Source organism: Galendromus occidentalis, unplaced genomic scaffold, assembly GCF_000255335.2.
Source record: "Galendromus occidentalis unplaced genomic scaffold, Mocc_1.1 scf7180000077484, whole genome shotgun sequence".
Taxonomy (NCBI): Eukaryota; Metazoa; Arthropoda; class Arachnida; order Mesostigmata; family Phytoseiidae; genus Galendromus; species Galendromus occidentalis.
The window spans coordinates 848550-875289 of record NW_003805472.1 but is presented as its reverse complement, the minus strand read 5'-3'; the positions used below and the strand labels follow the sequence as shown (position 1 = coordinate 875289).

The following is a 26740-nucleotide window of genomic DNA, read 5'->3' as shown; positions in this document are numbered from 1 at the left end:
ATATGAAATTCATGAAACAAGCAGCTCGTCACAAACAGCCTCGCCGAAAATGTCTCCCCGGAGATCCCGTCGTCAGATGGGCCTCCCGAAACTTTCTTTTCACTTTATTGAGATGGGACGAAGTTTCCGGGCTGAAGCTGCCTATACATTTTTGCATTTAACACAAGCAGAGAGCTTCAGAAAGCACCCACCGAATGTCTTCAAGGATCGTTTTTGATACAGTTGAGATGGATTACCAGAGACGGTCGGCTGAAAACTTAAATGTGCACAACAGATTTTTGAGCAGCCTCCATTATGTGCGGCACCTATACATTGTCGGAGCTCATTTCATTCGTCTGGCCTTCTTCCGCGGACTCGCCGATCGAGAAGACTCAGACGAGCTATCCGAGGATCCGGAATCAGAAAAGCTATCGGAGGAGCTGGACCCTGGTCCGCTTGATGAGCTGGAGTCCGAATCTGAGCTTGAGTCCGAATCTGAGCTTGAGTCCGAGCTTGACGACAATGAGGACGATTCGGAGTCTGAAGAATCTGACGAGCTCGAGGACTCTGACGAGCTACTCGATGAGGGCGTTTCGCGTCTCTTCTTTTGCCGTTTCCTCCGCGTCTGCTGGGTCTGGACTGATCTAAAAGTCGGAAAAATATACATATGAGAGCAGCCCACATTCCCTTGAAGACCGTTCACGGGTTCACGAATAGTATCCACCGATCGCGGCCTCGAAGCTTACTTATGCTGGAGCTGCGCGACTTTCTCGAGCTTGACCAGATTCTCTGCTTTTAGGAGGCGTTCTGTGCGGGACTCCCTCTTGAGATACTTGCGGGGGTTGGTGCACTCATACGTCCAATGTCCCATACCGAGACATTTTTGGCATCGCACCGATTCCTTGTTCTGCCTGCGAGGGAAGATCATTCGATTTATCAATAGGACATATTTCTCAGAGGACAGGTGGGATTGCCACAAACTCGTGTGAATCATCGACAGCGATTTCTAGGAGAACAAGCATTGCTCGTGATCTTTAGGAGCGAGAGTAGATTTCGCACGGAGAGTCCCATGCTGGAAGTCTGATGGATGACAGTCAGGCTCCAGCCGGCTTGTCAAGCAGGGAAGCCGGACTAAATTCTTGACATAACGTCACTTCCTTCACTTGAAGCTGCTTGAGCTACGAGAACCCTTCAAGACTCGGCAGACCCTGCCATGCGGAAATTCACCTACTCTTTCTTCAAGTTCTTCAGAAAATTCATGATGACCATTCTTCACTGGTTTCGAGCCTCGAAAACGGAATTATGTTCCTTTTCTGATCTCTCGCGGTCGAGCGTCGTAGGGCCTCCGGCGCCGGGACTCCAACGCCCTCGGATCGGCTTGTTCCGAGTTAGAATCCAAGAAGGCTGTATGGCAGGAGTCCGAGACGGTTTTTCGAACAGCATTCGCGAAGCACACGAAGTGCTTCTCTCCCCACTCAGTCTCATGCCGGTTCTTTATTTACTCGAGAATCTCGGCATAGAAGCTTCGCCCTTTCTCAAGGAGATCCGTCGTCGCGCGAAAAGCTTCTATCGCGGAACGAGGACTTCATCCAATGGGCCACTGGCGATTTGAGAGAAATTATTATGTTCAATCAAGTCCTAAGTGAGAATCGGGAATAGAACTCGGGCACTCGCGAACCCACTTCTGGCGCAGTAAAGCCTCCCGGGTTGACGCCCGAGAAGACCGCTTTGCCGTGCAGCTTCCCGAGTCCATCTCTATCTTCCATACAAACACGGGCTACTCTGACGCACAGCCGCGGAGCCATCGAGAAGAACTCCGAGGGATGAGGCTTCCAGACAGGGCTCATTGCAAGTACGGTCCCTCAACATTTCTTTCTTCTTCAGTCGACTGTACAGATATCCACAAGTCTCATTCGAGGGCAATCGTACTCGGCGCATTTTGGTCAAGGCCTCGGGCGTCCCCGTATCTGTGTAGATTCTGGAATGGGCACTCCTGCCGCTGAGCGAGCGCCCAGAGCTTCCGTTCACCTACTTTCTGTTCCAACTATCGCACAAGAGGTGGAGGTCTCCATGGAGCGACCGTGTGCCAGGCGTTGCCGGTTCCGGAAGTTTCGAGGGAACGAGATCGTCGACCAGCTCTCCAGCTCATGTTGTCCAGCATCTCTGTGAATCCAGTTGACGATCAGGGATTTGAGCCTGCCTCGATGCAGTCCCGCGATAAGGCAGACGTGGGACGATAGGTCTCGCCACGGTTCGATTCCTTTCGAAGTTTCCCCTGGCTCTCGGACTGAGCATGCCTCCCATACATATCTAGAGCGAAGACCCGCGTTCCGACCGAGGGCGCTCCCTGGCAGCGAAACACGCCCCGGACAACAGCATGAGGATGCGGGCTACGGGATCTATGCAATCCCCATCTACACACATCCATGGTATCTCTGCGTTGGTCGAGACGCCTATCAAAGTCTCTGCCGGTGGGGCAGTCGATAGCCCGAATGCGGCCAAGTCTCGAGATTTTCCTTGAACCTGAATTCCGATGCGAACCCAAAAGATTTTGCGGATCATGGAGGAGACTGGCTGGAATGCACTTGATCCTGATTTCAGAACTTTGAGCTTCTCGTCCACCCGGAAGTCCTCGAAATTCACTTCTCCCGAAAAGTTTGATACTGTGTCGATCAGAGGACTTCTGACTCTGAAACATCGAAGACACAGCATCGTAGCAGATTCATACTGAGAGAGCTTCGATAGATTCCGATAGGAGACGTGCAATAGAAAAACGGCAGAGAGCCTTATAGGAAATTTCACAATGGAGGGATCGGCTCCGGAGGCCGCGCCGCTGACAGGAGCTGTCAGCCCCGATAAGGGAGACTCTCGGAACCGGGGTCATCTTTGATGAATCGATGAGTTCACGGCTGCTGACCGACTCTAGTATTGGTGCGTCGTCAGCGATGCTTAGATAGATAAGCAAGGCTGTCTTCCCTTTCGAACTCGACTACGCGAGAATCTATTAAATCTTCGAACTGGTCGGATGGACCTTGAACCGTCTGCGTCGGTCATTTCGTTTATTCTCATCCTACTGCAGGAAGACGATTTCATACAACCTATTGGTGTATCCGGTTCATCTATCTCTATGAGCCCTGCATCGAGTTATGAATTCACAGGCATGGGCGTTGACGACGCGAACTCAATCACTCTTCTGCCGTCCCGGTGTCTGAAAGAATCAGCGATAAGCGAGTCAGGTTCATTCAACGCGGCGCTGGCCTTCTCTCTCAGGGCTGTCGCTCGAGGAACACTGAATAACTTTCCCCGGGACAAGTCGGGTCCAAAGAGCCAAGACCCGAATCTCGGCCAAAGGAGTCTGGAGTCTCGACTCCAGAGTATAAAACTCCGTGCGGTTCGAGATGATTAGAAATCGGAAGGTTTCACACGTGGAGATTACCTCTCGCATCCTTGAGCTCAACTCACCAACAAACCTTACCTGCCTGGCAACGGAAAGCCACATCTGACACCGTCGATCTCTAAGAAAACATTCTCGAAGGACATCCGTGTTTTCGACGTCGAGAGAATCAGGCTCGCCTCGAACGAAGATATGATAGAATCGTGCATTGCCGAAGCAATTCCCTTCAAAGCCGGAGTTGCGTATCCGACAGGGACAGGATTCTGTGAGAGATTCCGCCGAGAAGCTTCGATGCCGGTTTCCCGAAAAAAATGCAAAGCTCGGCCCGATCCTATCGCCTATATACGCTCTCGGGTATCTCACCGAGGAAGCAATCCCTCTTCTGGTATCCGCCGGGCGTTGGGGTATGGCTATGCGGTCAGCCACGGGAAGAGTCATCATGAACGGGAGACGCGGTCGACAGCTTCAGGAAGACGTGAGAGCTGCTGGGATGACCTGAGGGCTGTGATTAATGACGCTCAGTTCTCGACCGAGCAGACAGAGGTCGGACGGAATAGTCTGCTCCTCCGAGAATTCCCTGGACAGCGGCCCGGTCTGACCTTGCGTTCAACATTTACCAGGAGCTACTCCCTGTGCTCCCCGAATTGCTTCTTCTCTTCCGATCCGCTCTTGGCTTGAGAGGGATAATTAAGGGAATTGCAGCAGCTTAGGATATACCGGGGAATTTATTGATAACAGCAACTATTAGTCATCTCATACTTATCTAGCCTAAAATATATTATTTCAATCAAGTATATGTGACCTTTCCATCTTTTGTACAAGCTTGGTTCTCTGCACCTAAGTTGGGAAATTCCATCCCGAAGTTGGGATGGGGTTTCGAGAAAGCTTCACTGTCAAGTCTCACCTGTCCGCGTCTTTCACCCTCTCCGTTTGATTGTTTGCCGTCCTTTACGCTGTTTCCGAGTCGCCGCAGGCGCTTGCTTCAGGACGAAGATTTTTCCAAAGGTGTATTTCACGCTTCGTGAAGGAATCAGAGGCGGAATTACAGAAACTTTTGATCATACGGTCTACAGCGATTCAAAGCTCCTCTAATCTGAGGCTTCGAACTTCTAAAATAATTCTCCCATGAGGACTGCATGACATCCCTGATAAGATCTCGTCGGAATCCCTGCCTATTTTTCAAAAACTAGTCCGCGGTACGAATGGGAGAGTCTGCAAGAATACGAAGGAAACCATTTCCGAGCAAACATATGTACGTATTCCATTCGAGAGACGAACGCCTTCTCTGACGAAATACGGCGGTTCCTCCAACAATCTCCTCGCTCGCATCCGCTCGTGCAGCGAGAGAGCTTCCTCACTGACAGAACTCGAGCAAGTCCCTTCTTTTTCCCATTGAGGGATTCGATTCAGGCTGGGCCCAGGCACAGGAGAGTTGAGGAGTTTTTGAATTCATTCTGCATTTCTCCTAGACTGCGGCGATGGTGCCAGACGGAAACGGTCTCGCTGCAGTATATTACGTGTCGATGGTCGGGAGCCATCCTTCTAGGAACATTTCCGAAATTAGACATCCGTCGGACTCCTAGAGGAACGAAATATCCCATCCCATTCACGATGCGCTGCGCCGTCGCGCTGTCATGAAATTTACTTCCTCTCCTCGAATGCTTATGCGGATAGCCTTCGATGGGACGTTAAGCACATATAAACTGTTGAAGAATCGGATGGAGTTCAATAAACGATGCGCCGTGGGTGGCTGAAAGCCCATGGATGATCACTCTTATGAACGAAAAGCACATCGAATCTGCCCTCTCTCGGCTGAATTGATCTGTCTCCGCTTCGATCGACCAGCAATCAATGTACCTACTTGAGGGTAGATCACGGTTTTTGTCTCAACTTACTCTCCTCGAGACCTTTATCTTCTCTCCATTCAAGAGTTTCTCACTTGGCTGACTTATATCTAGCTCTATCGAATCAGGAGGATGAGTTCGACTGGAAAACTCCCGGTCCAGTCTTTGGCGCTCTAAGAAGCAGCTCACGTATTCATCGCAATAATTTTTAGTTCATCATAAATCCAGTCTATATCTCTCTCGAAGCGACAGATTAAATATCGTATAATAGCGACTCCTTGCGGCGTCGGCTACCGCGTCACGTTTAGTTTGTGTACTCACGTAATTGTCACAGACACGAAAAGCCAGGATCGTACTCGGGAGACTATCTCACATCGAGAGTCCGAAAAACCAGAATGGATCGGAGCCTAGATCTTCCCCCTTCCCCCGAATTCGCGTCCCTGGCCCTAACAATACAAAATTATTTGGGTCGCGGGCGAAATGTGCGTCTGTTGAGAATTCAGGACATACTGCCGACCAGGGATGGCGGCTCTAGCGACCTCGGTTTTTTGTTGTGGTTCGTAGTTTTCCTCCTATACGCTTTCGTAGCTGTGGAATCGTATTTCCTGACACACGGGATCAGACAGAGCGTGATGCCTCCGGTCGCAATCACGACGCCAGAGAAGATAAATCCCCAATTATAGGAGCCGGTCCAATCGAAAATCCAGCCCGTTAAGGGTGGCCCGATAAGGCACGCGATGCCCTCGAACAAGAGTACGAGACCGAACGCGTTATTCAGCTTCTCGAGGCCCATGAGATCAACGAGAATCACCGACGTCAGCGAGATGAAGGCGCCCGAAGTCGCGCCGAAAATAATGCAGTACACCGACAACTGCACGTAATCGGTGCAGAAAATGGATAGTGCTGTCGCGACGCCACACGTCGCGATACAGACGTTGTAGAGAAGGATGCGGTTGACACATCGTTTGTCCGAGAGGTATCTGCAATCAATGATGATGTCATTACGTGCGCCGGCCGGATCAGCTTGGCTCGCAATGACGGGGCGCGTATGTGGTTCGACTTTCTCCCGGTTCCTCCTCCATCGGCGGCTTTTCGCCCTTGATGGAAGCGAAGCTCGCGTCCTCTCACTCGGGATCCCTCTTCTGTCCCGACGCTTGACTCACCCGAGCAGGACACGAGATGCCGTGTTGCTGAGGCCTATCAAGCTGAGCAGAAGAGAGGCTTTCGAATCATCCACGTTCAGCTGACGTCTGGCGATGTCAGCTATGTACACATACGGCACGTTGAATCCTGTAGCAAGGGGAGTCCACTTCAGCTAGAGCAACCTATCTCATTCCAATACCCGCGTAGGTGTATTCGTGGGTGTCGTCGGCCCAGAGTCGCCGAGACTTCTAGTCCGTGAGGGGAAAGTCCAGCGAAAGAGAAACCCTCTCATCGAGGGAGCAAGAGGGCCTCATGGAAAATAGCTCGAACGTCCGAGAAAATTGAATTCTAAGAAGTCGTTGGCGAGAATCAGAGTCCCGGCCAGTCCTTTTCTCACCCGTCTCATCCGTCTGCAGACCTGCAAGTCTCTGTGGAGCCCAGGTACTAGGACATGTCCGATCGACCCTCTTTCTATTCAGCGCTCGGTGATGTAAACGGATAAGAGAGCGGTCCAAGGCTTTCCAGCGGTGGGACTTGGACATTAGATCGAGGGAGGCTACATCGCCGTGAGTGCAAACTCTGTATAAGACACTTATGCAAATAGGGCGGTTGTTTTTTTGCCTAATGTCCCACGCTGTTGTCGATCCCCCATGCACCGGGGAGAGCTCCTGTGAAATCCAGCTTCCGCTGGCATGCTTACTCAAAGCCTCATAACGGAGGGAAAGGGCCCGAAGAGAATTTCCTCCCTCACAATTTTCCCACGCAATCGGACTCCTCCCACTGTCGAACGAAAAGGGAAAACCACTTACCAATGGAGGTGAAGAAATTTGAGAGCGCGAAGAGGATGAATATCGGGGATTTCAAAAGTAGAGCGATGTCTATCGAATCGGTGATTGTTTTCATGAAGGCCGAAAACTTCTCTCGAGCACCCCGTGTGTCTTCTCGCTGCTGTACCGAATGTACTGATATCGAAGGCTGGGTTCGGTTGGTAGAGGGAAGAGAAATTCGTTTTTAAGTAACTCTGCTCCATCCGGCGGTCGATCGATGCTTCTGCCGTCTTTTACAGGAAGAGGATATATCGCAGAAATGGGACACGGAACATCCTGAGATCCCTTCCCATATTCCTCGAACTACGGAGCACGGGAATTCATCGATTTACTGGACAATGGAGAAAGAAATGTCACGGGAACCCGGAGGCGTTAGTAACCATCGGGATGCCGGAACCGAGGGGAGGGGGGGGTTTGGCAACAGGCAAGAGAATTTCCCTCTGATTTGCCGCCAATAAAGTATGCTCACTGTACTTATATTCAGACAGAATATTGTGATGGAATAGACGCATCCGGCTGCAATACAGCGGCCAGTGAAGCTCGGCAGGGCACAAAGCTCGGAAAAAATGACGCTCTGATAAGCGACCTCGAATCGACACATCTACCAGCCTGCAACTCGATGCCAGGCTAGAATGTCAACTCTTTTCGCTCTCTCGTGCCCTCTTTTTCTCATGCATGAGACCCGGGTATGCAGTTCTATACGCACCTGACTGGTGTAGCTGAGGCGTTTACGTAACGACGCATAGCTCTGCTTGGAGTTCAAAGCTTCGCGCTCAAGATAGAGGTTGCGGTCGATTGAAGGAGTGCGGATAAGAACCAGTTCTGGTTCTGAGTTCACCGACAAGTGACAGACGGACCTAGAAGGACAGATATACTAGATGATCCTTCCGCACTAGAGAACACATCCCGTTACTCGGAGCTTTTTTTTCGGTCAAGCATCTATTTGACTTGTGATGCTGGGAGCATCGATCACTCGAAGACGTCTTCATCTATTAAGCCGAAAACTCCACCCGGGAACCCAGCAGGTCGAGAGTCGTCCCTCGTCAATCCGCGACGGGACTTGACGGAGGTTCGTCGTCCGCGAAATTCCGACCGGGCGTCGACCACTTATCGAGTTGGAGGATACCGAGAAAGCCGGAGGCGTTTCGACTTTAATCTACAAAATTGGCCTTTCTCACGGCCTACCAGAAATGCAATGAGAAGGCATTCGCGGGTCGTACATCAGATCCGGCGCGCGGGATCATTTCGATGCGCAATCATTCGTCCCCGCAGCTCACTCCGCTGGGGAAGGAGGAATGCCCTCCTTGAAGTCCAGCATCATAGGATCCTCTTCGTTCCCCATGGGCTCCATGTTGAGGAAGAACTCCAATGTACACACCAATGTACAATTCCCTCATTTTTCCCTAAAACGCGGGACTTTGGGAATAGATTTGGGGATCAGCGGATCTAGATTTCCAGAGCGCCAGTCATGGAACTCGTGCGGCTCCAGATATGCTCCCCCTCATGACGATTGAGCGAGACCTCCAGATCGGCCCCGGATTATGGGCGACATTGGGCGAAGTCCTCCGATTGACCGAATCGGCGACCTGAAGCCTCGAGCCGCACGGCTATTCATTTAAATTACAACTCACAACTCTTTCCGAATTATGGAATTCTTTTTATGTGTATTGATATTCAACTCCCGTCGAAACTTCAACTGGGGACCTTGATGATGAGCGAGGACCTCGATGGATGAGTATGCGCCGCAGACGACCGACAACCCCCGGGCGGTGGCTCTATATACCCTAATTCCTAATTAATTTAGGACATATGAACTGAATTCCGCTGCACACTCGAACACGCTCATCGACTGGAAACGGGACGCATTCTACGCCGGAGGAGAAAGGCAAGCCACGAGCCCTGACCGTGGCTCAGGCTAGGCAAATTGAGAGGACCGATCACTTCAATCGAGTAAGATGGAGTTTCGGCTCCAGGGACTGGCTTCGGACGAAAGAATTGGAATAATCCCCGAAGGAGGCAAATCCACGAACGAAGCAAATATTGCTCTTCCCGGCGGAAGAATATTCCTCCGCGAGGCGCTTGTTACCATCGATCAGCTCTAGCTGTACGAGGTTAACATCTATTATCAGAAACTGTCTATGTCTGGAGGCGTAAGCATATGCACGGGAGAAGAAGACCGCCGTCGGCATCTATCTGCTCTCATTTTCCTCGCGTTCGTCTGTGTCAAGGTCATAATTCAAACACCCACGTTCGCCACCGTAGGTACTGCTCAAAGAGTGGCTCTCGAATTTCAGGGCTGGCTTCAGAGGTACGCCGGTGAGACGACATGATTATAGCTTGCCGGTTTGCGTTTTCGAAATGGGTCGAGCTGCGTGTCCAACAGAAAGCTGCGTGTCTAGCTCCGAGCTTATTCAAAATTCAGCTTGGCCCTATCCGATTGCTGATATTGTGACTCGTAAGCCGAGACGGCTCCCGTCGGATTCCGATCTGCTTCCGAAACGGAGGCAATGCTGAATTATAAAACTAGATAAGCCTTCCGGAGAGCCTCGGCAGGGGACTCGAATCTCAGCTTCTTCTCCAAGAGAAGAGGAAGCCGATTTTTCCAACGGAATCTGTTGCACTGTGGTAGTCGAGCTTTCGCAAAGAATTTTTCCGCTTCTATAAAGAAGAAGTTCACTCCCTGGGTCGCCTCGATGCGGCAGAGAGGTGATCGTAATGCTTTCAGCGAAAAAATGACGTTCTTTACTCACCGGTGATGGAGTTTCTCTTTGGAGTCGAGCTTGTGATGATTCTGCAGCGATATTATCGTGTTCGACGGACGGAGTAGATTCTCACTGACGACCAGTTCGGCCTCTCTCTCCTTGCTGATGTTCTCGTTGGGGAATCGCGCTGTGTTGTTATCGACGTCTCCGAATTCCAGATCGACCGTAGTGTCGACTTCCACAACCGCAATATACTCTGGGGGTCTCATGAGAGCTCCGAATACGACACAGTTCAGGAGCATCCCCGACGTGATCATCAGGGCACCTTGCCATCCGTAGAAATCCACAAGTGCTTCAATCACGGGTGCGAGAACGAAGGTTCCGAATCCCGAGCCGCAGACGGCGATGCCTGTCGCGAACGCCCGTTTCCGATCGAAATACATCGAGACCGAGACAATGGCGGGCAGATACATCAAACCCAAGCCCATGCCGGTCAGAATTCCGATCGAGAAGAACAAGAAGGTCACGTTCGGCGCCCAGATAGAGATGAACATCCCGGACGCCGCCAGAAGAGATCCAGCTATGGTCACCACACGACACCCGTAAAGATTAGTAAGAGCCGAAGCTATTGGGCCGCAGAGGAAAGTCGTCGACACCAGAATCGATGCCACCCAGGCGGTTTTGCCCTTCGATTCCTCGAAGTACTCGACGAATTTGATGTAAAATATTCCGAACGTGTAGGTCACTCCATCGGCGAGAACGTGGACCATGAACGAACAGAAAACAACAACCCAGCCCCAGCCTCCATCCGGGGGCGAAGTCACGAGCTTCACGTCCGTCGTCGACACTTTTCTACTGACGGAGGACTCATTAACGAAGCCCGAACCCATCTGGAGACCGAGATCGGCATGTTGTTGGGCGGGGGTCGACGGCATCGGCGTAGACGAGTCGTTGCCCCGCGGCTGACTCAATGGCTTCGACGGACTCTCGCACATCTCCGGAAATCACAATTTAAAACCTCGAGCCAGAAATGCCCTTTCGGACTGGCATGACGTCGAGCGGATGAAAGTCGCCACGGGAAACTTGAGGATCTGCGATCATTAACATTTGTAAGAAGCTTCTCCGACGTGCGGAATTCCCCTCCGCAGAATCAGATCGAATTCCGTAGAATGTCCTCGGCATTCGCTTGAGTCACGATCGAGATGGTGCACGGTTTCATCTAACCAATGCCACAGCACGCACTGGTCAGACGTGTCGAGTCCGGTGAATTCCCACTCCCAGCAGTAAGAACGGAAACAACAACAACGATAACGACGAGAGAAAGCACCGTGTTCTTTGCCCATGAACTCCTCAGAGACCTTTGCCGCCGGAAGAGACACGAACGTTCGAATTCTTCCGGTATGATTCAATGTATGTAGAACGGCGAACTCAACTCGTGTCCCTGCCGATGATTTTCAGCTGCTGGGAAGCACCGCCGCTACGAGTCATTCTTCGCAGGTAGATAAGTTGCAGCAGTCGTAGACAGGGGAGAGCTATTAGTCTGGCCGGCTTCAACAACCGTCTTGATTGATATAATCTCTCGCCAAGATTAGACCCGTGGTCGGCTGCGTGGTTCACGGCCAGAGCAAAGAGTGCATCCCCTAGAAAAAAATGTATGTGTATGTCGTCTTCGCAGGCGACAATTATGCCGCGCCGGGAACCGCAGTAATCTTAATTGACGACTGTCCCTCACGGGTCGCTCTGGAGAGAGAGAGGCTAGGTCCGCTGAATGGCTTGTGCTATTATCGAAGTGGTGATGGCGAGAGTTTGTGAAGATCACAGGCGATTCGATGCTCCCTCCACGATCGTTCGAGGTCGGGTCATGCAATTGATTTATAACAAGTGGCTGAGAAGGGTCTGATCCCTAAACGACTCGATCCTGCTTGTGCCTCGTCGGCATAGAGGTACAGTTCACAGTTTCTGCGGATTATAAAGTTCGCTGAACGAAACGCTGCCAGCAAAACACTGGTTCGGTCGGCGTGAGTCCGGGGCGTGACTCGGCGTCGGGGCTCGACTTTCGAAGCTGTTGTTGACAGCTGTAGAAGTTGGTTGCAAACTTTTTCCGGGTCCGCTAGAGAGGTGTCAGTCGCGTAGGAGGCGTTCCGGAGCCCTGTCGGACGACTGTCTCAGACTCGTCGTGCACATCTACCTCGTTGGCCTGACCCGCAGGGGGAGGGGGAGAAGAGCACCGTGATTCAATGAACTGAGATGTTCTCTGGCTCCGCCACCGGCAGTCGGGACTCGTCCGAAGTGAAGTGCAAGCTCGGAACACGTCGTTCGCATGCCAAGAGGAGAACACAGCACTTTTCATGAGAGTCTGCGCGGCGTCATCGTTCAAGTGAGCCGCCACAGCCAGTCCGAACGCAGCCCTGAGTTCGGGCGCGATCAGCTGAGTGCGAACCCGCTGGGCTCTTACTGTGCTGCTATGGAGAAGAGCCAGCCAGCCAGCTAGCTCGCCAGCCTGCTCTCGTATATGTATACCCTTACATAAACACCGAATAGCTGTTGTACGTTGGTCGCCATCTGGCGGATGCTTCGTTAAACTTGCCCTCTCCCAGTGGTGGGCATATTTTCCCCGATGCTTTGCAGACCCACCGAGTAGTCTATCGAATGATGGGGAAGCCGACTCTTTTCGATACATACGAAATGGAATCCGACGACATACCGATTCCTCTGCAGGACTGCTGGAAGGTCAATCGAGCCACTCTTGAACAAGGGCGCTTCTCGATACTCGTCTGGGAATTCTTCTTATCCAGAGGTCATCTCGGAGCTGGTCGTATGAGTTTTCTCGAATCATGGATAGAAGCGGAAGCCCATGCTTATTTCAGAATCCGACGGCCGGATTTTCAGAGCCTCCGGTCGACCTTCGGAAACAGATATTTATCGAGGGAGATGCTGAAGCCAATCTCGCCGGGAATGCGATGCTGTCGGCAACGCTACCGCAATCCGAGGACACGAACTCCATGTGACTCCGGAGAAATCCGAAGATTCGTATGACGTCGAGTGCGACGCGCTATTCGTGTCGCCAAGGGATCGATGTTAATAGGTAGCAAGCTTTGAGGAATTCGCTGTGGAGTGGAACTTCGTCGCGATATTGCGATTCATCGATAGGATCTTGCTCAAAACTACGGGATACTACCGATTTCCACGACAAAACCAAATCGTATCGGATGGCGCCTTCGCGTGCCACACGCCTGAGTCAAGACATCGATGTGTTTTTGATATGTTTCCTGAAACTCGAAGTCTCCATTTGACTTTGCGTACCAAGGAGTCGATCTCACGGAATGGCGGTATTTCATCCTTCAGATCCCCGAAACATCCTATCTGACGCCACTCCTTATGCCCAAAAGAGATCGATGGAAAGAGGAGGAGATCAGGAATTCGCTCACGAAATTTCTCTGCATAGAGATTCGAGTGTCAATCCCGAGTGCGGTTCCATCCTTTCAGGGAAAGAATCGGACTCGCAATCCGGCGCTCTTTCCCGGAAGCCTCGATTCGCATGACGCAATGAGCAAAGCAGAAGCCCTCTCGGAATAGCTCGAATGAGGAAATTTCTCCTGAGGAATCGTCTCGTATATTCAGGAGCGGTATGACAAATACGATACTTGTACCCAGTCTCTTTCCAGTGGCCAAGATCGATCGTCACGCAGAACGCGATGGCGAGCTCCGATCCGATGGTTGGCACTCTGGAAAATTCGAGGTCGGAGAATTTCCTTGAATTATTCCTCTGGCGGCATATCAGGCGCAGTGTCAGGTGATGGAGGCATCGTCCATCCTTTCCAGCTTCCGAGACAATCGACAGAGTCGAGTCCTGATGTGGCTCACGATCATCCCCATGAGACGTCTTACTCTTGTCCTCCAGACCAGTGGAGCAAAATGTCTCCTCCCCCCTGGCGATTCAAACTCTCGCTAGATGGGGTTGATACAAAGGAACGGCGCCGACTGGATGATCTCTGTCACTGTCGAATCAAGTCTCAGAAAGCTAGCAGTGCTCGTAAGCCGACTGTATCGCCGCGCCGGTAATTCTAGCGGATGGGCTCGTATGATTTCCAATATGCAGCAATATAACGCCCCAGTTACTCGAGCTGATCTGGCTGTAATTCAAGAAGTCACCCTCTTGGCTGAGAGCTCAGCTGATGGTGATGATATGATCCTCTCCGGCCCATGGTGATGGTGGAACCCGTCATGGGTCGAACTCGGTAATGGAGATCAGTCACATCGAGGAAACTCATCGTACTCCACGCATGACGGAGCTTGTATGAGGATTTTTCCCCGATGGCGCATTATCAACTGGGAAGTCATATGTCGCCGCCTTTATCATCATTCATCATTCAGTACTTGCTCCGGTACAGCTTCCCATGAGAAGACTCCGCCCCGTCCTAACCTCGGCTGAACATCCTTCAGGGCTCTCCGATGGGCTCCCCGCGAGGATCTTAGTCGGGGGTTCTGACAGGGTTCCGCTCAGTTTTTGTGCCCGGATCCCCGATGAGAATGATCCGTTCCGAAAGCTGATAGAACCGGATTCGGTAATGATAGCCGTGGAACTCAGTTCCTCGGTGAGGAAGGTTTCTCGACATCTACCGAATGTCGAGTGAATGGCTGGAGAAGGTTCATTCTCTCGAACGAAGCCTCGAGAGGAATCACACATTTGCCCTGTGAGTCCTTGAGTTATAAACCTCTGTTCTGGGTAAGGGGGGCGAGGGGCTTCCGACTCATAGTTCCCCTTGGGGGCGGGATCAGGTGAGGATCCCCGTCTGGAGAAAATTTTTGTCGCTGGGTGGAAGTCCTGTCCAGCTCGCTTCCAACCGGATCGACTCCGGGGGACAAGGCAGAGCTCTGGAGACTCAGGTTGAGAATCCCAAAAAGCTAGATCAGCATATCGCTCCTGGATCGCCGTGGAACTTCTCGCATCGAGGGATGGGAGAAACTCTCAAATCTTCAGCTCGATCTCCGCAGAAGCTCAAAAAATCGACAAGGATGCATTCGAGCGAAAACTTACCCCTTCTCACCAGGGTAGGGAGGACGATGTTCATCCAGCTCGATCTGGTACCGAGTCGGGAGGTACACAAAAATGGAAAGTCTTTCGCGGAAGAGATTCAGATCTCGTTTCGACAGAATTTAACAGGAAACTCCCATCGACCCCTTAAAGCCTCCCCAATAGGCGGTGGGTACGTGTATCCTCAATGGGTGATGAAGTCCCGCCGGCATCCACCGCGAAATCGTTTCAGTTATTCCCGTGAACGACTGATTTCCGGTGAACAGAATTGTGGGTCTGGTATCGCAAGATATCCAGAGGAGCGAGCTTGACGAGATCGATCTCTCCAAACAGGGAATCCCTATCGAGAACTCTCTGCTCGAGTTTCCAAAAAACCATCATTTAAAGTCGATTCGAAAACATTTATAGCCATACATTTTGGGCAAACTTATCATCTACAATTGACCCTCGCCGGAGCGTCGATTTTTCATCTTGAGTCAATCGGGGCGGTGATGGAAAGGCAAACTCCACTCAGCGAACGACAGAAACCTAGGGAAATCATTCATCGCGCAGAATCTGAATTCATATCGAGGGAATAATGGTATATGATCGAGGTAAGTATCATCATTTACGCTTGCTTATGGGTTACAGGTGTCTGTCATACAAGTGCACGTGCCCTCATTGTCGTCACCACGATTCACGTATCCGATTTCATCACCATCCTCGTCGATATCACAACTCAGATCGCTGATTTGTGAAGCATTTGGATCCACGTATTGCTCGTGGAAACGCCGTCGGCTTCTCCGTCATTTTGCAAAAGAACCTTCTGTTTGAACCGATGTCGCCGCTGCTCCCTCGTGCGGTGGTTCCAGCAGACTTGGTCAGGGGGTCCGGCCGTATCACGGAATTCGCCTCCATCACGGTGATCTGTTGCTTGTCGAAAATTTCCTTTATTCCTAAGCGTCGATCGGGCCTTCAGAAGCTCCTATGACCTCGGGAGAGAGATTCCGATGCGGGCTCAGCTTTGATCAATCACCACTCCAGGAGCGCAGCCGCCAGTGTTTCATTTTGTTTTTCATCAAGGATCTAGTCGATGTAGTCGAAGCTATCGTTGAGCTATACATAGTGTTGCAGCTGTTGTCGCCGTCGATCTCATAGCTGTCAGAGTTGATGGAGGATGCAAAGCATGACGTTGCTTTTGCACTAGAGGACGTTTTTTGCATTATTGAATCGTCTCCTCTAAACAGCCATTGGCACCACCTGAAAACGAATTGAACAATTGTTTCTCTCTCGGCGAACACGGCGCTTGGAGCCTAGGATTAGCGAAAGCTTGTCCCGAGATACCCGACCCACACCGCCGAGGTTACCTCCTTCCGGTTCTCTTTTTCCGCCTTCGATCCCGGAACGGCGCAAACCTTCGACTCGATTCGAGTTTCTGCAGCACATCAGGAACGAGTCCTTCTTCTATGCGGAAAACTCGAAGTCCTTCATCTGCCGCGAGACAGGAATTCAAAAGTCGGGCCGAAACCTAATGCGGTCGATTGGTTCTCCGGAGCTCTTCTCCCTCATTCGCTGGATGAGGCGCGGAATCTTTCGTGTCCTTTTGAACTGATGTTCGGAGCCCCAAACAGCTCGCTTCCCCTTTTTTTTCCTCCTATCTACCAGGGATATAGAGAATGAGCCTCCGAAGGCACCTCGGCATCTGAATGAGCAGAGGCCATTAATATGTATCTGCAGGGTGGGCAGTAAATCGACATGCGCCTCCAATCCACGATGAGCGATCGATGAGCGATAACGGACGGCAAATCTTTCTAGGGATGAGAAGCGTGGAAAAAAATAAAAAGATCATCACAAAAAATTTGATTATATATATTTTCGAAGGTCGATGAGAGGTTCCACAAGTGACACTGTCCGGAAGTTTCCAAGCTGATGAGTTCGTTAATGATAGACGTAGATATGATGCCTGATTGCGATGCTTCGGAAATTCAATGCTTCGGAAATTCAATGCAGTCGCGCCGTTTCGGAGCTGAATCCCGCTCCTCGGATCAAGTGGACCACAGATCATGTCATTCTACGTTGCCTAACCGCGGATTCTACGCGTCTTTCATGCGTTCCGACGTGATTTTCCGACTCGACATGCAATTATCCCGAAAGTTAGGATGATGAATTTCGTCAAACGGATCATCTATCAAGCGTTCCCGATCCTGATTGGACTTTTGCCAGTAGATGCGAACGAGAAGCGCTGCAGGGACATCTGTCCGAGTACTCGAGCGGCTTGGATACCAAGAATGTCATCGAGCCAGTTCAAATATCGTGCAGCCCAAGTTTTCGAGAGAGAATTCGCTGTAAGCACATCGAGTCCCTCAGACGATCCACGAGGCGACCGGCGACAGCATTGGAGGAATTAAGAGCGAGTAAGCATAATCAAATTAAGCACGAACTTCATTACCATGAACACTTGGAGGAAAAGATGTAATCGACGAAAATGATGCTACATTTCATTAAATTTGCTTGGTGGTAGCTTGGATGATTCGCTGGTTGGTAGGTTGCTCTCGGTCTCAAACAGTCCCTCACCTCGATCTAATCTGCAGTGAGCATATTTCATTGATTCGAGTGCTTATTCGAAAACAGAGTAATCAGACAAACGCCACTATGGCACGGGTGTTATCGTCGTCGTCCGAAATGTCTTCGTCAACGTCTTCTTGATCGCTTGACCTCGTCCCGGAATTGCCGATCGTGAGGCCGTTGCAGTTGTTTTGAGGATCACCGAAGAACTCAAATTCGACATCTGTTGACCGCACATATTGACTCTTGAGTTATTAAGCCTCGTGAACAAGCGAGCCTCGCTCCGCCTCAGGGTCTTGAAATCTCAGTGCATTACTCTTGCATCGCTCATTCCGTGACCTCAACCCAGAAGAGGTTATCGCAGCTTCCCTTCCCGCCATGCGTCTGCAGGCACAGGATCTATTTCTCTCGCTCGTTCGCTTCTGCTCGCTCCGAGGCTTTCGGGGTAGTGCACCTTTCTTTCTGCCGCCGGGAGAGTAGCTCTCAAGAGCACTTTGGGAATTTCACTTGTTCTCATCTCATTTTAGAAGTTCCCTCGACAAATCCAGAAGGGAGGTGTTCAATTCGAAACGCATCGCTCCTTCTATCGAAACACTAAATCTGCATGGAATAGAAAGTCGTTGAGAAGTCGATTCTTTCGACTCACAGAGCTGAATGCACGCCGACCAATCAAACACTCGGACAGATACACTCACGACATGTATTCCCTCGACCACTCACTCGTCGCCAGGAGGCAGCATGCGGGATCTCTTGACCTTCGACTCCCGATGACCACGAATCTAAGTTCCTTTCTCATTCAAAATCGCCCCGAAGGGTTCCGACCATCGGAACGAACCCTGATCATTCTGTGTCTACGCTTGAGCTCGGGCTCGGTGGCTGGCTTCGCTCGTGCTCGAACCAGTGTAACGGATTGTCGCCGTGGATATCTCGCAACTCGTCTTCGAGATCATCAAATTCCTCGTCCTTATCGTCATCATCCTTCTCAAGATCAGTCGCCCCGTCGTAAGGATCACTGTGGAGCTCCTTGGAACTCTGGGGGTCTGTTTCAGACTTACCGCAAGCTTCAGCCGTTTCATCGGTCGGCGGCGGGGGTCCCCATATACGCACGGTTGCGTCGTCTGAAACCGATGCGAGCATGCTCGGAAAACGTGGGTTCCACGCAACGCAGTTCACAGTTCTAGAATGTCCTTCCAAAACGGCGATGGGCGTTTCTTTTTTGCGGTTGAAGATGTAGACTTTGTTATCTGCAAACGGACGGGACGAATCAGACGGGCACTCGGAGACCTTACCGGGCAGGACGAGAACTCGCGGGGCAGGAGCTGCGTATACGGGGGAAAGCCGAATGTGTAGACGCGTAAACTCACCTTCACTGCCGGACGCCACGAACTTCTCGTTGACGCCACCGAAGCATGAGTGGATTGTGTAGTAACCTTGTGTGATCCCGCGGTATTTCATCATCAGAGTTTTATCCTACAGGGGAAAAAGAACTTTTTACTAATCGAGCTCGGTATCAAGACCGAGGAATCAAGATTCAGCGACCAGGTTTGAGCGTGAGGAATCGACCCGCGGCGTCATACGCGAGTTGTGAGCTCAACCCCGAGATCTCAGTCGGAGGGCAACGACTGACCTTTATATCCCACAGGTGAAGGCCTTGTTGAGCGAGGTTCAGAAGCACGTAACGATCAGTGCTATCGACAGTGAAGGACATGATCGAGTGATCCTCGCTGACTCTGCAAGCGGGAGATGGTATGGGCTCAGAGGCATGAACGACGGCAATCATAGGGATGTAGTAATAGTGATAAGATGACTTGTAATATCTCTTCTCGTTAGCGAGCTCACATATTCTCTTCTTCTGTTTTTTCGAAATTGTAGCTTTTGATACGATAGTGGTTGTCGGCAGCAAGAACCGTCTCGCCGTCGCTCAAGCACTGAACACCATGCAACCTGACTCCCTGCAATGGAAACCACTCTCAGCGGACTTTATTCGGATACCGTATGCGTATTTCCCGGCTCTCGCTCAATCATAGGATAATCGATACGGACCTCCCAAGTGTCTAAGACGTTCCCTTCCAAATCGCACTGGTAGAATTGCCCTCTTGTTCCACCTTCAAAAAATTACAGAGCTTATCGGAGAGCGTCCTCCTTGTCCTTTCTTCGAAATTGGACTGATATACGGGCCCACAGATTCTCCACGCCAACATTTTCTCTCGGCGGGATTCCAGTACGAACCAGTGATGAACTTCGTCCCGCTACTCTGCCATGCGCATGTCGTCAAGCTGTCTCCAGCTGAGTGGGACATTTGGTGTCTGAGATCTCCAGTCTGCAGGATAAAGATTTTTCAGCGCATGTCTCGGGCTCCCGCGAGCAATTATCCGCGAACCGGCCTTGACATAGCTCTTACTAGATGCTAGGGGCAACTCACGATAACATTCCAAATCCACAAGTCCGACGAATCCTCGTAACCACAGACTAGAAGAAGGGTGTCGTCGGGGCTCCAAGCCAGACAACTGACTCCTAATGTGTGGCCTTCGAAAGTTTTTCGGTGACTCAGTTGCTGGGTGGCCGGATCAACATCCCAAATAATTACAGTAGAATCCTGGAAAGTGGGATCAGGATCCTGAGAAGTCGATCACCGTGATATATTGCCGCGCCAACCTCGGCGAAGGTAGAGTCAGGTTGAGGCCGCGAAGGGATGAGGTCGGCACCCAATGAGGGTGCGAACGAGGAAAGCTGCACTATAGAATCGCTCGAAGCGACGGGAGAAATCACCTTTGATCCGGTAGCGAGTTTCAGACCGTCATGACTGAACCTGCAAACCCAGATCTCGTCACAGTGCTCATTGAGAATCTGGAAAAAAGGAGGAACGTTAAACCTTCGTCTGGCGCTGTGTCTCATGCTCACAACATCATTCTTCCCCCCGAAATGATGAAATCCAGGAATATCGAATCCAACCTGTGTGGTATGACACGGGAAGTTGCTCCTATCGCAAACGTGGTCATTCAACAACGATATATTAGTCAGAAGTTCGTCCGCGGGAGTGATGGGGGAGTTGTGGAAGTCGCAGCGGTCGACCTGATACGCCTGAGCCTGAGGATCGGACCAAATTCAAAAGAGTGTCAGAAAGACTCTTTGTCCCCGTGACAATAATTTTCCATGGACGATGAGCGAGCCCATTGCTCCCTGGTGCCCAGCTGAGGATTCGGTCTCGGGCGAATAGTGAGCGGGAAAAGAACGAGCTGATCTCCGGGAAATACCTTTGCGAGTAAGGACCTCAGACGTCGAGGTGGTAGCATAATGCTCGCGGGGAGAAACTTTTGCAGTTTCGCCATGAGATTGTTGCGAGCCTCCGTCAAATTTGTACGATATAATTCTAGCTCAGGACTGTCTCCGTGCATCATCAGACAGCTGGAAACAATCAGAGCGGTTACTTGAGCGATATCTCTACAGTCTTCTCCACGATGCCGACTTCAGCGATTCGAATCAGAGCTTGCACTACGTGTCCAATTTCATAGTGACCTGGATAATTGATGCACGCGTTTCTCGTTGTGCTTCAGAGGGCTCAGTTGCTCCCTCAGGCAAGTGAGGGCTTCCATTATCCTACTCTGGGCAAGTAGCTCGAGAAATTTGTTCTGCAATAGAATATCGCTGGAAATCAGAATGATGCAGCAGGGAGAATGCTCTCGGACGATATCAGACTTCGGATTGCATACTCACTTCTAGTAGAAGAAAGCGCATTTTTCTATTGGCAGTTGAGTCTATCAAGAAGGGCTCCAGCTCAATGATATCCTCAATGGCTTCATCGATCTGTCCACGCATAACATGGTTTTGGAGCTTCGCAGCCAAGGGATGATCCAGCGAAATTCCCGATTCCTCTGATAGAGTTGCGTAGGCGCGACTGAAAGTTTCAGAATATTTTATCGGACTCTTCGACGTCAGCCAATTATTGAACATTATCAATTGGGGGATCGAACGACCACGTTATACCACTGGATGCATCCCGCAAGTATCCAACGAAACTAGGCCTACAATCGGGAACAACCACGCTCTCATCCAGACGAAGGTACTGATGAGAATTCCTCTTCAAACCCGACGACTACCCAATCAGTGCTTCCTTCGCCCCTAATCGCACGCAGATCGACGACGGATACGGGGTGTTCCGGCACCATATAAGAGCTTTTTGAGTTTACTTTCGGCGCACTCCGCCGCGACAACCTCGAACGCAAGACGGATTCTCTTGCCAGCGATGACGGAAGCGCGAGCTCAGAAGGCAGTGTGGAGCCGACTGTGTAGAACAGAACGAGCTATTGTAGAGTACAAGCTCCTCACTGATTGATGAGCAAAATAAGGAGGGACCAGGCGACGGGATGGTGTCGTTCCATCAGCCAGGGACATATCGATCCCGATGCATCGCGGAACTCTAATCAGAATCGGCCAAGGAGTCCGAATAAAACACGACTGGTAACAAGGAGCGAATCTCCATATTCAATGTGATATCTCAGTCTTGGGGCACAGGACTCTGGTGTCGAAGAGGACTCCCCGACGAGGCGAGACATTCGTTCCTCGCGTGGGTTTTCGGGGCTCGGATACGATTCTCACTGTGGATCTGGCACCAAGTCCCGACGTGAGTTTCGCCGTCTTCACGCTGTTCCCCTCTGTGGAGCTTTGCGCCTTCTCTCAGAGAGAAAAGTGACATGAATCGAGGACAACGGAGGTCTAGGTGAAATTTAAATCGACTCCTCATGCGCCTTTCCATGCGATGTCTTGTGGCGGTCGGGTGACTACGCAGCAGCTAGTTCTGGCTATCGGTCGGTCAGCCGGATAAACGTCTCCTCAACAACTCGCAGGAGAGATCGTAGAGTCGAGTCCATCATGGGCGAATTGAAAATACATCGAAACCCCTCACGCTCAGTTTTGTCCCTGGATTTCCTCTCATCTGGCCTCTGAACAGTGGGATTATCGTTGTCGCGAGCCTTGGACACGATTTTGACCAGAGCTCATTACGCCTCACGTCTAGCGGCACTTCGAAAAATCGAGTAGTGCCGTAGAGGATTTTCGAGTTCTGAGATCCCGAAAGTCAACGTCTAGGAGCCTCGCAATAGAACGCTCAGCTCGCATAGAAACACGGGGCAATAAAAGCGGAAGTTGGCTTGAACTCACTGTAGGCCCAGATGACGCAAATGTTGTCCGATGATTTTGATGATGTCCAGCTCGAAAGGTTGCTCCCCAAACGGTGCGAGCGCATTTCCGTTGAGATTACCGTTCGACGACGGTCCCGGTTGAGCTTCATGGCCGTTTGGGGCCTGTGCGGCACCGTTCTGGTTCAGCATCGGGGATTTGGGCTGAGGGAAAGTTCCGTCTCGTGAAGAGGTTTCGGATGACGCTGTCCTAGCCCGTTTGGCTACGGGCGATTGGTCGGGGCCTCGGGACGCCACCCTAACGCCTCCTTACAGCCCCCGACAAAACACTGCAAGTGATTCCACGCTGGACTACTGCTGCTGTTGCGGCTGCGACGGCGGTTCGTCGTCAATGTCTCAAGAGCCCCGGGGGAGTCGGTGGCGGCTGCAGCGGCAGCAACGACGGCTGTGCCTATCTGCGGGGCCGCGAATCCCAGCACCTTGCTCACTGGCCAGAACGAACCCTGTTACGTTGCTCACAACTACGATAACGACATCGAGGAAAGAAGCAAAGTAGAGACCTAGGCAACCATTCAGAAGAAGCAGGCAGCTGAGTCGAAGCTAGGCTCGCGTCTCGCTGCCGTCAGCGATTCCTGGATGATGCTCCGCCAAAATTGGAGCGTATTTCCGTGAGCTCGCTGCGTTTGCAGGATCTACAGAAGAATTGCGGAGTGGATTCCTGCGGACGGCTTGCGTTGTTCCCCTTGGTAGTAGAAGTAGCAGCAGCAAACAGCAGCCCAACAGCAACAGACAACCAACCAACTGAGCGAACGACCAATCATCAACACCCAACACAACAGCTGATAGCTTTACTGACGTGATGCGAATTCGTCTGCTCTGAATTCGAATGCGCGCGGAGCGCGATATGAGACGCCGCCAAGCAGCCACACACCGCCCCGATCGAGTTCATGCGAAGGGTGCGTGTCGAAATCATCAGGTACCGCGACCAGTGGCGTAGCGAGCCGGAGTGCCGCCCGGGGCGGTGAATCGGGATTTTCCGTTTTTCTAACGTGCTCGACGAAAATGCCGTCCCCCGCCAGATATTCTTTCCTCGAAAACACTCCGTTTTTTTTGGATGCAAAACTCCGAAAGGCCGCCCCTGAAAGTTCCGCAGAAAGTGCCGCCGGGGTGGTCCGCCCTCCCTCCCCCGCCCCCGCCTTAATACGCTACTGACTGCGACTTTAGGCCCTGCAGAGCCGACCTACCATCGACCCGAAACTTTCGGCCTCCTCCGTGAGCCGAATTGAGGCGAGCGGGAGTTGGTCATCCATCGGTCCGTTCATCGCTCCATAGCAGAACGTAAATCAGCTTCAGATTGGCTGTTAAACTGATGAGCATGCTCGATGGGTATCATTTCGTGAACATAAATTATACTTTCTCCACCATTCCCACCCGGAATTTCGTCCCTCATCGGCCCGATTCCCATAAGGAGAATGCCATGCTCTTCGGAAAAATCAATTTTTAGCCGCCAACCATCAAAGATGTTACTCAAGCACGTGTGCCCGGGGAGCGAAAACGTTGGTTCGAGAGACGGCTACGATCGAATCGGAGCGACTTCCCATTGTTTACTCGTGGACTGCGGTCTTATATATCCGCCCGACGGAGTTGAGTGTCGAAGATTCGCTCTTCTGGACTCACATTTCGGGGAATCCTGAGAATGGTGGACTATCGAGGCTTAGAAATCGAGGGGAATCCCCACCAAGTCATCCCCACTCCCTATGGAGACAGAGGAGAATCCGATGATTGTGGGATGAATGAAATCAATGGCATCCGGAAATGGATGATTTCATCGTTCGGAGGGGAGAAGATGTTCGACGATCTAGCCTCCCATTCGCGTAAAACGTGATTAGGGAGTTCAATCCGAAATCTTCGTTCCACGTCCACCTTCCCGGAACTAGAGCGACCTCCGATGATCGGTCAGCGGGAATCATGTCGACGGAGACTGTTAGATACGACAGCTCCCTGCCCCGACGGTGGTGCTCTGACTTCTTCGTTCATCGGTATCCGTGTTCGGGTAACGCAGAGTCCGGCGGGATTGATAAGGAACTTCGAAATCAGAATATAAAATCGATTCCACCGATTAGAATTTCCACTGCGTGCCTCAGTCATTCCGCGACTCATTCCTCCACCGGTGATCTCACGGACAGGCCGGTCGATGGACGTATGCGTTATTACGAAAGACCCCCGGAACAACCGTTGCTCAGACTGCAGGTTTGAGGAACCTACGAGAAGAGAAACCAGTCATGAGCTTCGAGTTCTCGAATCATCACCTTCTCGCGCGCCCACTCTCCTCGCTCACGCACAGAAACAGACTGACATTCAGACCCAAAGGCAGACTAGCTAACAGCAGCCACACCAGCAGCTCACATCTGGCCTCTGAGCAAAGCCCCGACGCGTATTCAGGCCTTCTGTCGTTGGATCCGAGCTTGAACATCGACCACTCCGCCAGCTCCGACGAAGCGAGGGCTTTTGAAGTTTTATGCTTCGAATATAAGATGGTGAGCGAGTCTACCGGAGAAAACTCCGAAACGGAAATCGTATCGGTCCTCCTGTCTACAAGGTTTCTGCTTGGAATACATCGAGCGATAAGAAATGAAAGGAAAAATTTCTATCGTTCTGGACTCCTCGACATTGATGCAATCCGAGAGCAATACGAGAGGCGAAAATCGCACGCTTTCTACAATCTACGACAGACTGTATGTTGTTCTCCGACGGGTGGTGACATCCCATGCACTTTTCGTTATGACAGGCCGCTAGAGGGAGAAGGATTCTTCTACAGAAACCGGACCACCGAAACATATCGTAATCACCATCCTCGATTTGAATGCCAATCGATACTTCTGCTCGCGGGGAGAAATTATTCCATAACGTTGGCTGAAATTTCTTCGCTCTTCGTCGCATCGTGCCTATGTGCGAAACGCTCTATCAGCTTCTTTACAGGCCATCGAAACATGCTCACTTCGCTCAGTTAGTGTCGCCGGTGTCTGATTTCATCGCACCGGAGGATGGCGGCTCTAGACTGAGAGACTGGTGAACTGGTGACACGGAGCTCATCGGCTGGGAACTCCGTAGATGTCCTTGCCGGATGGGCTAGAATGATTGACTCACTGGAACGGTCTGACCGGTTGCGTGTATCCTCTCGCAACCTTGAAGACACCGATTGCTCGCGGGCATGTCCCCTACTCCCGAAGTAAATTGGCCCGGTACGGATTTCGGAGGTGTACCAATGTGCGATTGCCGAAAATTCGATCTGAAATTGCCATCGACGGCCTGTTGAGAGCGTCCCGTTGGTCGAGGATAAAATTGCATTCTCTTGAGAAACTTGACCGATCCCCCCATGAACTCAAGCATGTGGAAGTCATGGGAATGTTGGGAACAGTTGAAGGTCAACTGAAAGTCCTTGCATCATGGAGGAATACTGGAAGGGAGTGCCGATCGCATTCTACGAGTGAGAGAGCACATGACACTCAGTGAGCCCAACGCATGACAGGGCTTCTGCAGATCGGAACTTGAGAATGGTTCCGAATGTATCGTCGACACGCTCGAGCTTACGAGAGGTAACCCGGCACAATCAAGTACCATGCGATACACGACCAGCAGGATAGATACATATGTTTGCTCGGAAAAACATTGAAGCCGATTAACCAACGCAGCCTGTAGGTGGGTCAGTGCGTCGTGGTGTTCCCGAGCTCGTTCGGAACATTTTAATCAACAGCTGTTCTCTTTCATTTCGCTCGTCCGTATTGAGCGCTGCCGGCGTCGGTAGGGCCCGTCGAATGATTCGAATGCCGCGGTCGAGCCGCGAATCGAAATCGGCTCAAAAAGGGGGAAACAAGGTTTTCGATTGGAGAGGTTCCCCGCGAGAATTTCATTCAGGAAGCTCTCAGCGTCTGGAGCTCATCATCAATGATTGTCTTCAAACGGATGCCGGGAGGATCGCTGAAGATACTTGAGCAAAACAACGCGATCTCTGCGGTCTCCGAAGATCACACGAAGGCGGGAAATATCAATTGAGCCGAGGTCTTCCCACACAATGAGTCGAGAACTCTTCCGACTCTTCGGCTCGCTCTGCGCCCGGGTTGAGAATTCGCAGAAGAA

General features: G+C 51.4%; 2 protein-coding genes across 2 annotated transcripts; both read right to left on the bottom strand.

Annotated features, from left to right (window-relative positions):
* Positions 1-322: 322 nt before the first annotated feature.
* LOC100907430 (monocarboxylate transporter 12-like) lies at positions 323-10884 on the bottom strand. The gene is made up of 6 exons (XM_003745622.2): positions 9938-10884; positions 7894-8044; positions 7170-7335; positions 6381-6507; positions 5821-6197; positions 323-369 (listed from the first exon to the last, which is right to left on the bottom strand). The coding sequence occupies exons 1-6, from the start codon at positions 10882-10884 to the stop codon at positions 323-325; spliced, it is 1815 nt and encodes a 604-aa protein (XP_003745670.2).
* A 7336-nt stretch (positions 10885-18220) lies between these two features.
* Positions 18221-22911, bottom strand: LOC100907429 (WD repeat-containing protein 26). Its single transcript, XM_003745458.2, has 13 exons — positions 22626-22911; positions 21183-21363; positions 20985-21097; positions 20723-20873; positions 20421-20555; positions 20238-20315; positions 19891-20064; positions 19698-19788; positions 19512-19573; positions 19308-19420; positions 19096-19198; positions 18833-18938; positions 18221-18712 (listed from the first exon to the last, which is right to left on the bottom strand). Exons 1-13 carry the CDS (start codon positions 22793-22795, stop codon positions 18309-18311), a joined length of 1881 nt encoding a protein of 626 aa, XP_003745506.1. The 5' UTR covers positions 22796-22911; the 3' UTR covers positions 18221-18308.
* Positions 22912-26740: the final 3829 nt, after the last annotated feature.

What these genes read in the sequence shown, in the direction of transcription:
- LOC100907430 (XM_003745622.2), bottom strand. Translation starts at nt 10,884, where the DNA reads ATGTGCGAGAGTCCGTCGAAGCCATTGAGTCAGCCGCGGGGCAACGAC. An exon ending in AAAGAGAAACTCCATCACCG is followed by an intron (nt 8,045 to 9,937) that starts GTGAGTAAAGAA and finishes CTGTCCTTCTAG; the next exon opens with GTCCGTCTGTCACTTGTCGG. An exon ending in AAATTTCTTCACCTCCATTG is followed by an intron (nt 6,508 to 7,169) that starts GTAAGTGGTTTT and finishes CCCTTGCTACAG; the next exon opens with GATTCAACGTGCCGTATGTG.
- LOC100907429 (XM_003745458.2), bottom strand. Translation starts at nt 22,795, where the DNA reads ATGCTGAACCAGAACGGTGCCGCACAGGCCCCAAACGGCCATGAAGCT. An exon ending in TTGCGTCATCTGGGCCTACA is followed by an intron (nt 21,364 to 22,625) that starts GTGAGTTCAAGC and finishes TGAAACTTTCAG; the next exon opens with TCGCGCCTACGCAACTCTAT. An exon ending in CGTGGCGTCCGGCAGTGAAG is followed by an intron (nt 18,713 to 18,832) that starts GTGAGTTTACGC and finishes GTCCGTTTGCAG; the next exon opens with ATAACAAAGTCTACATCTTC.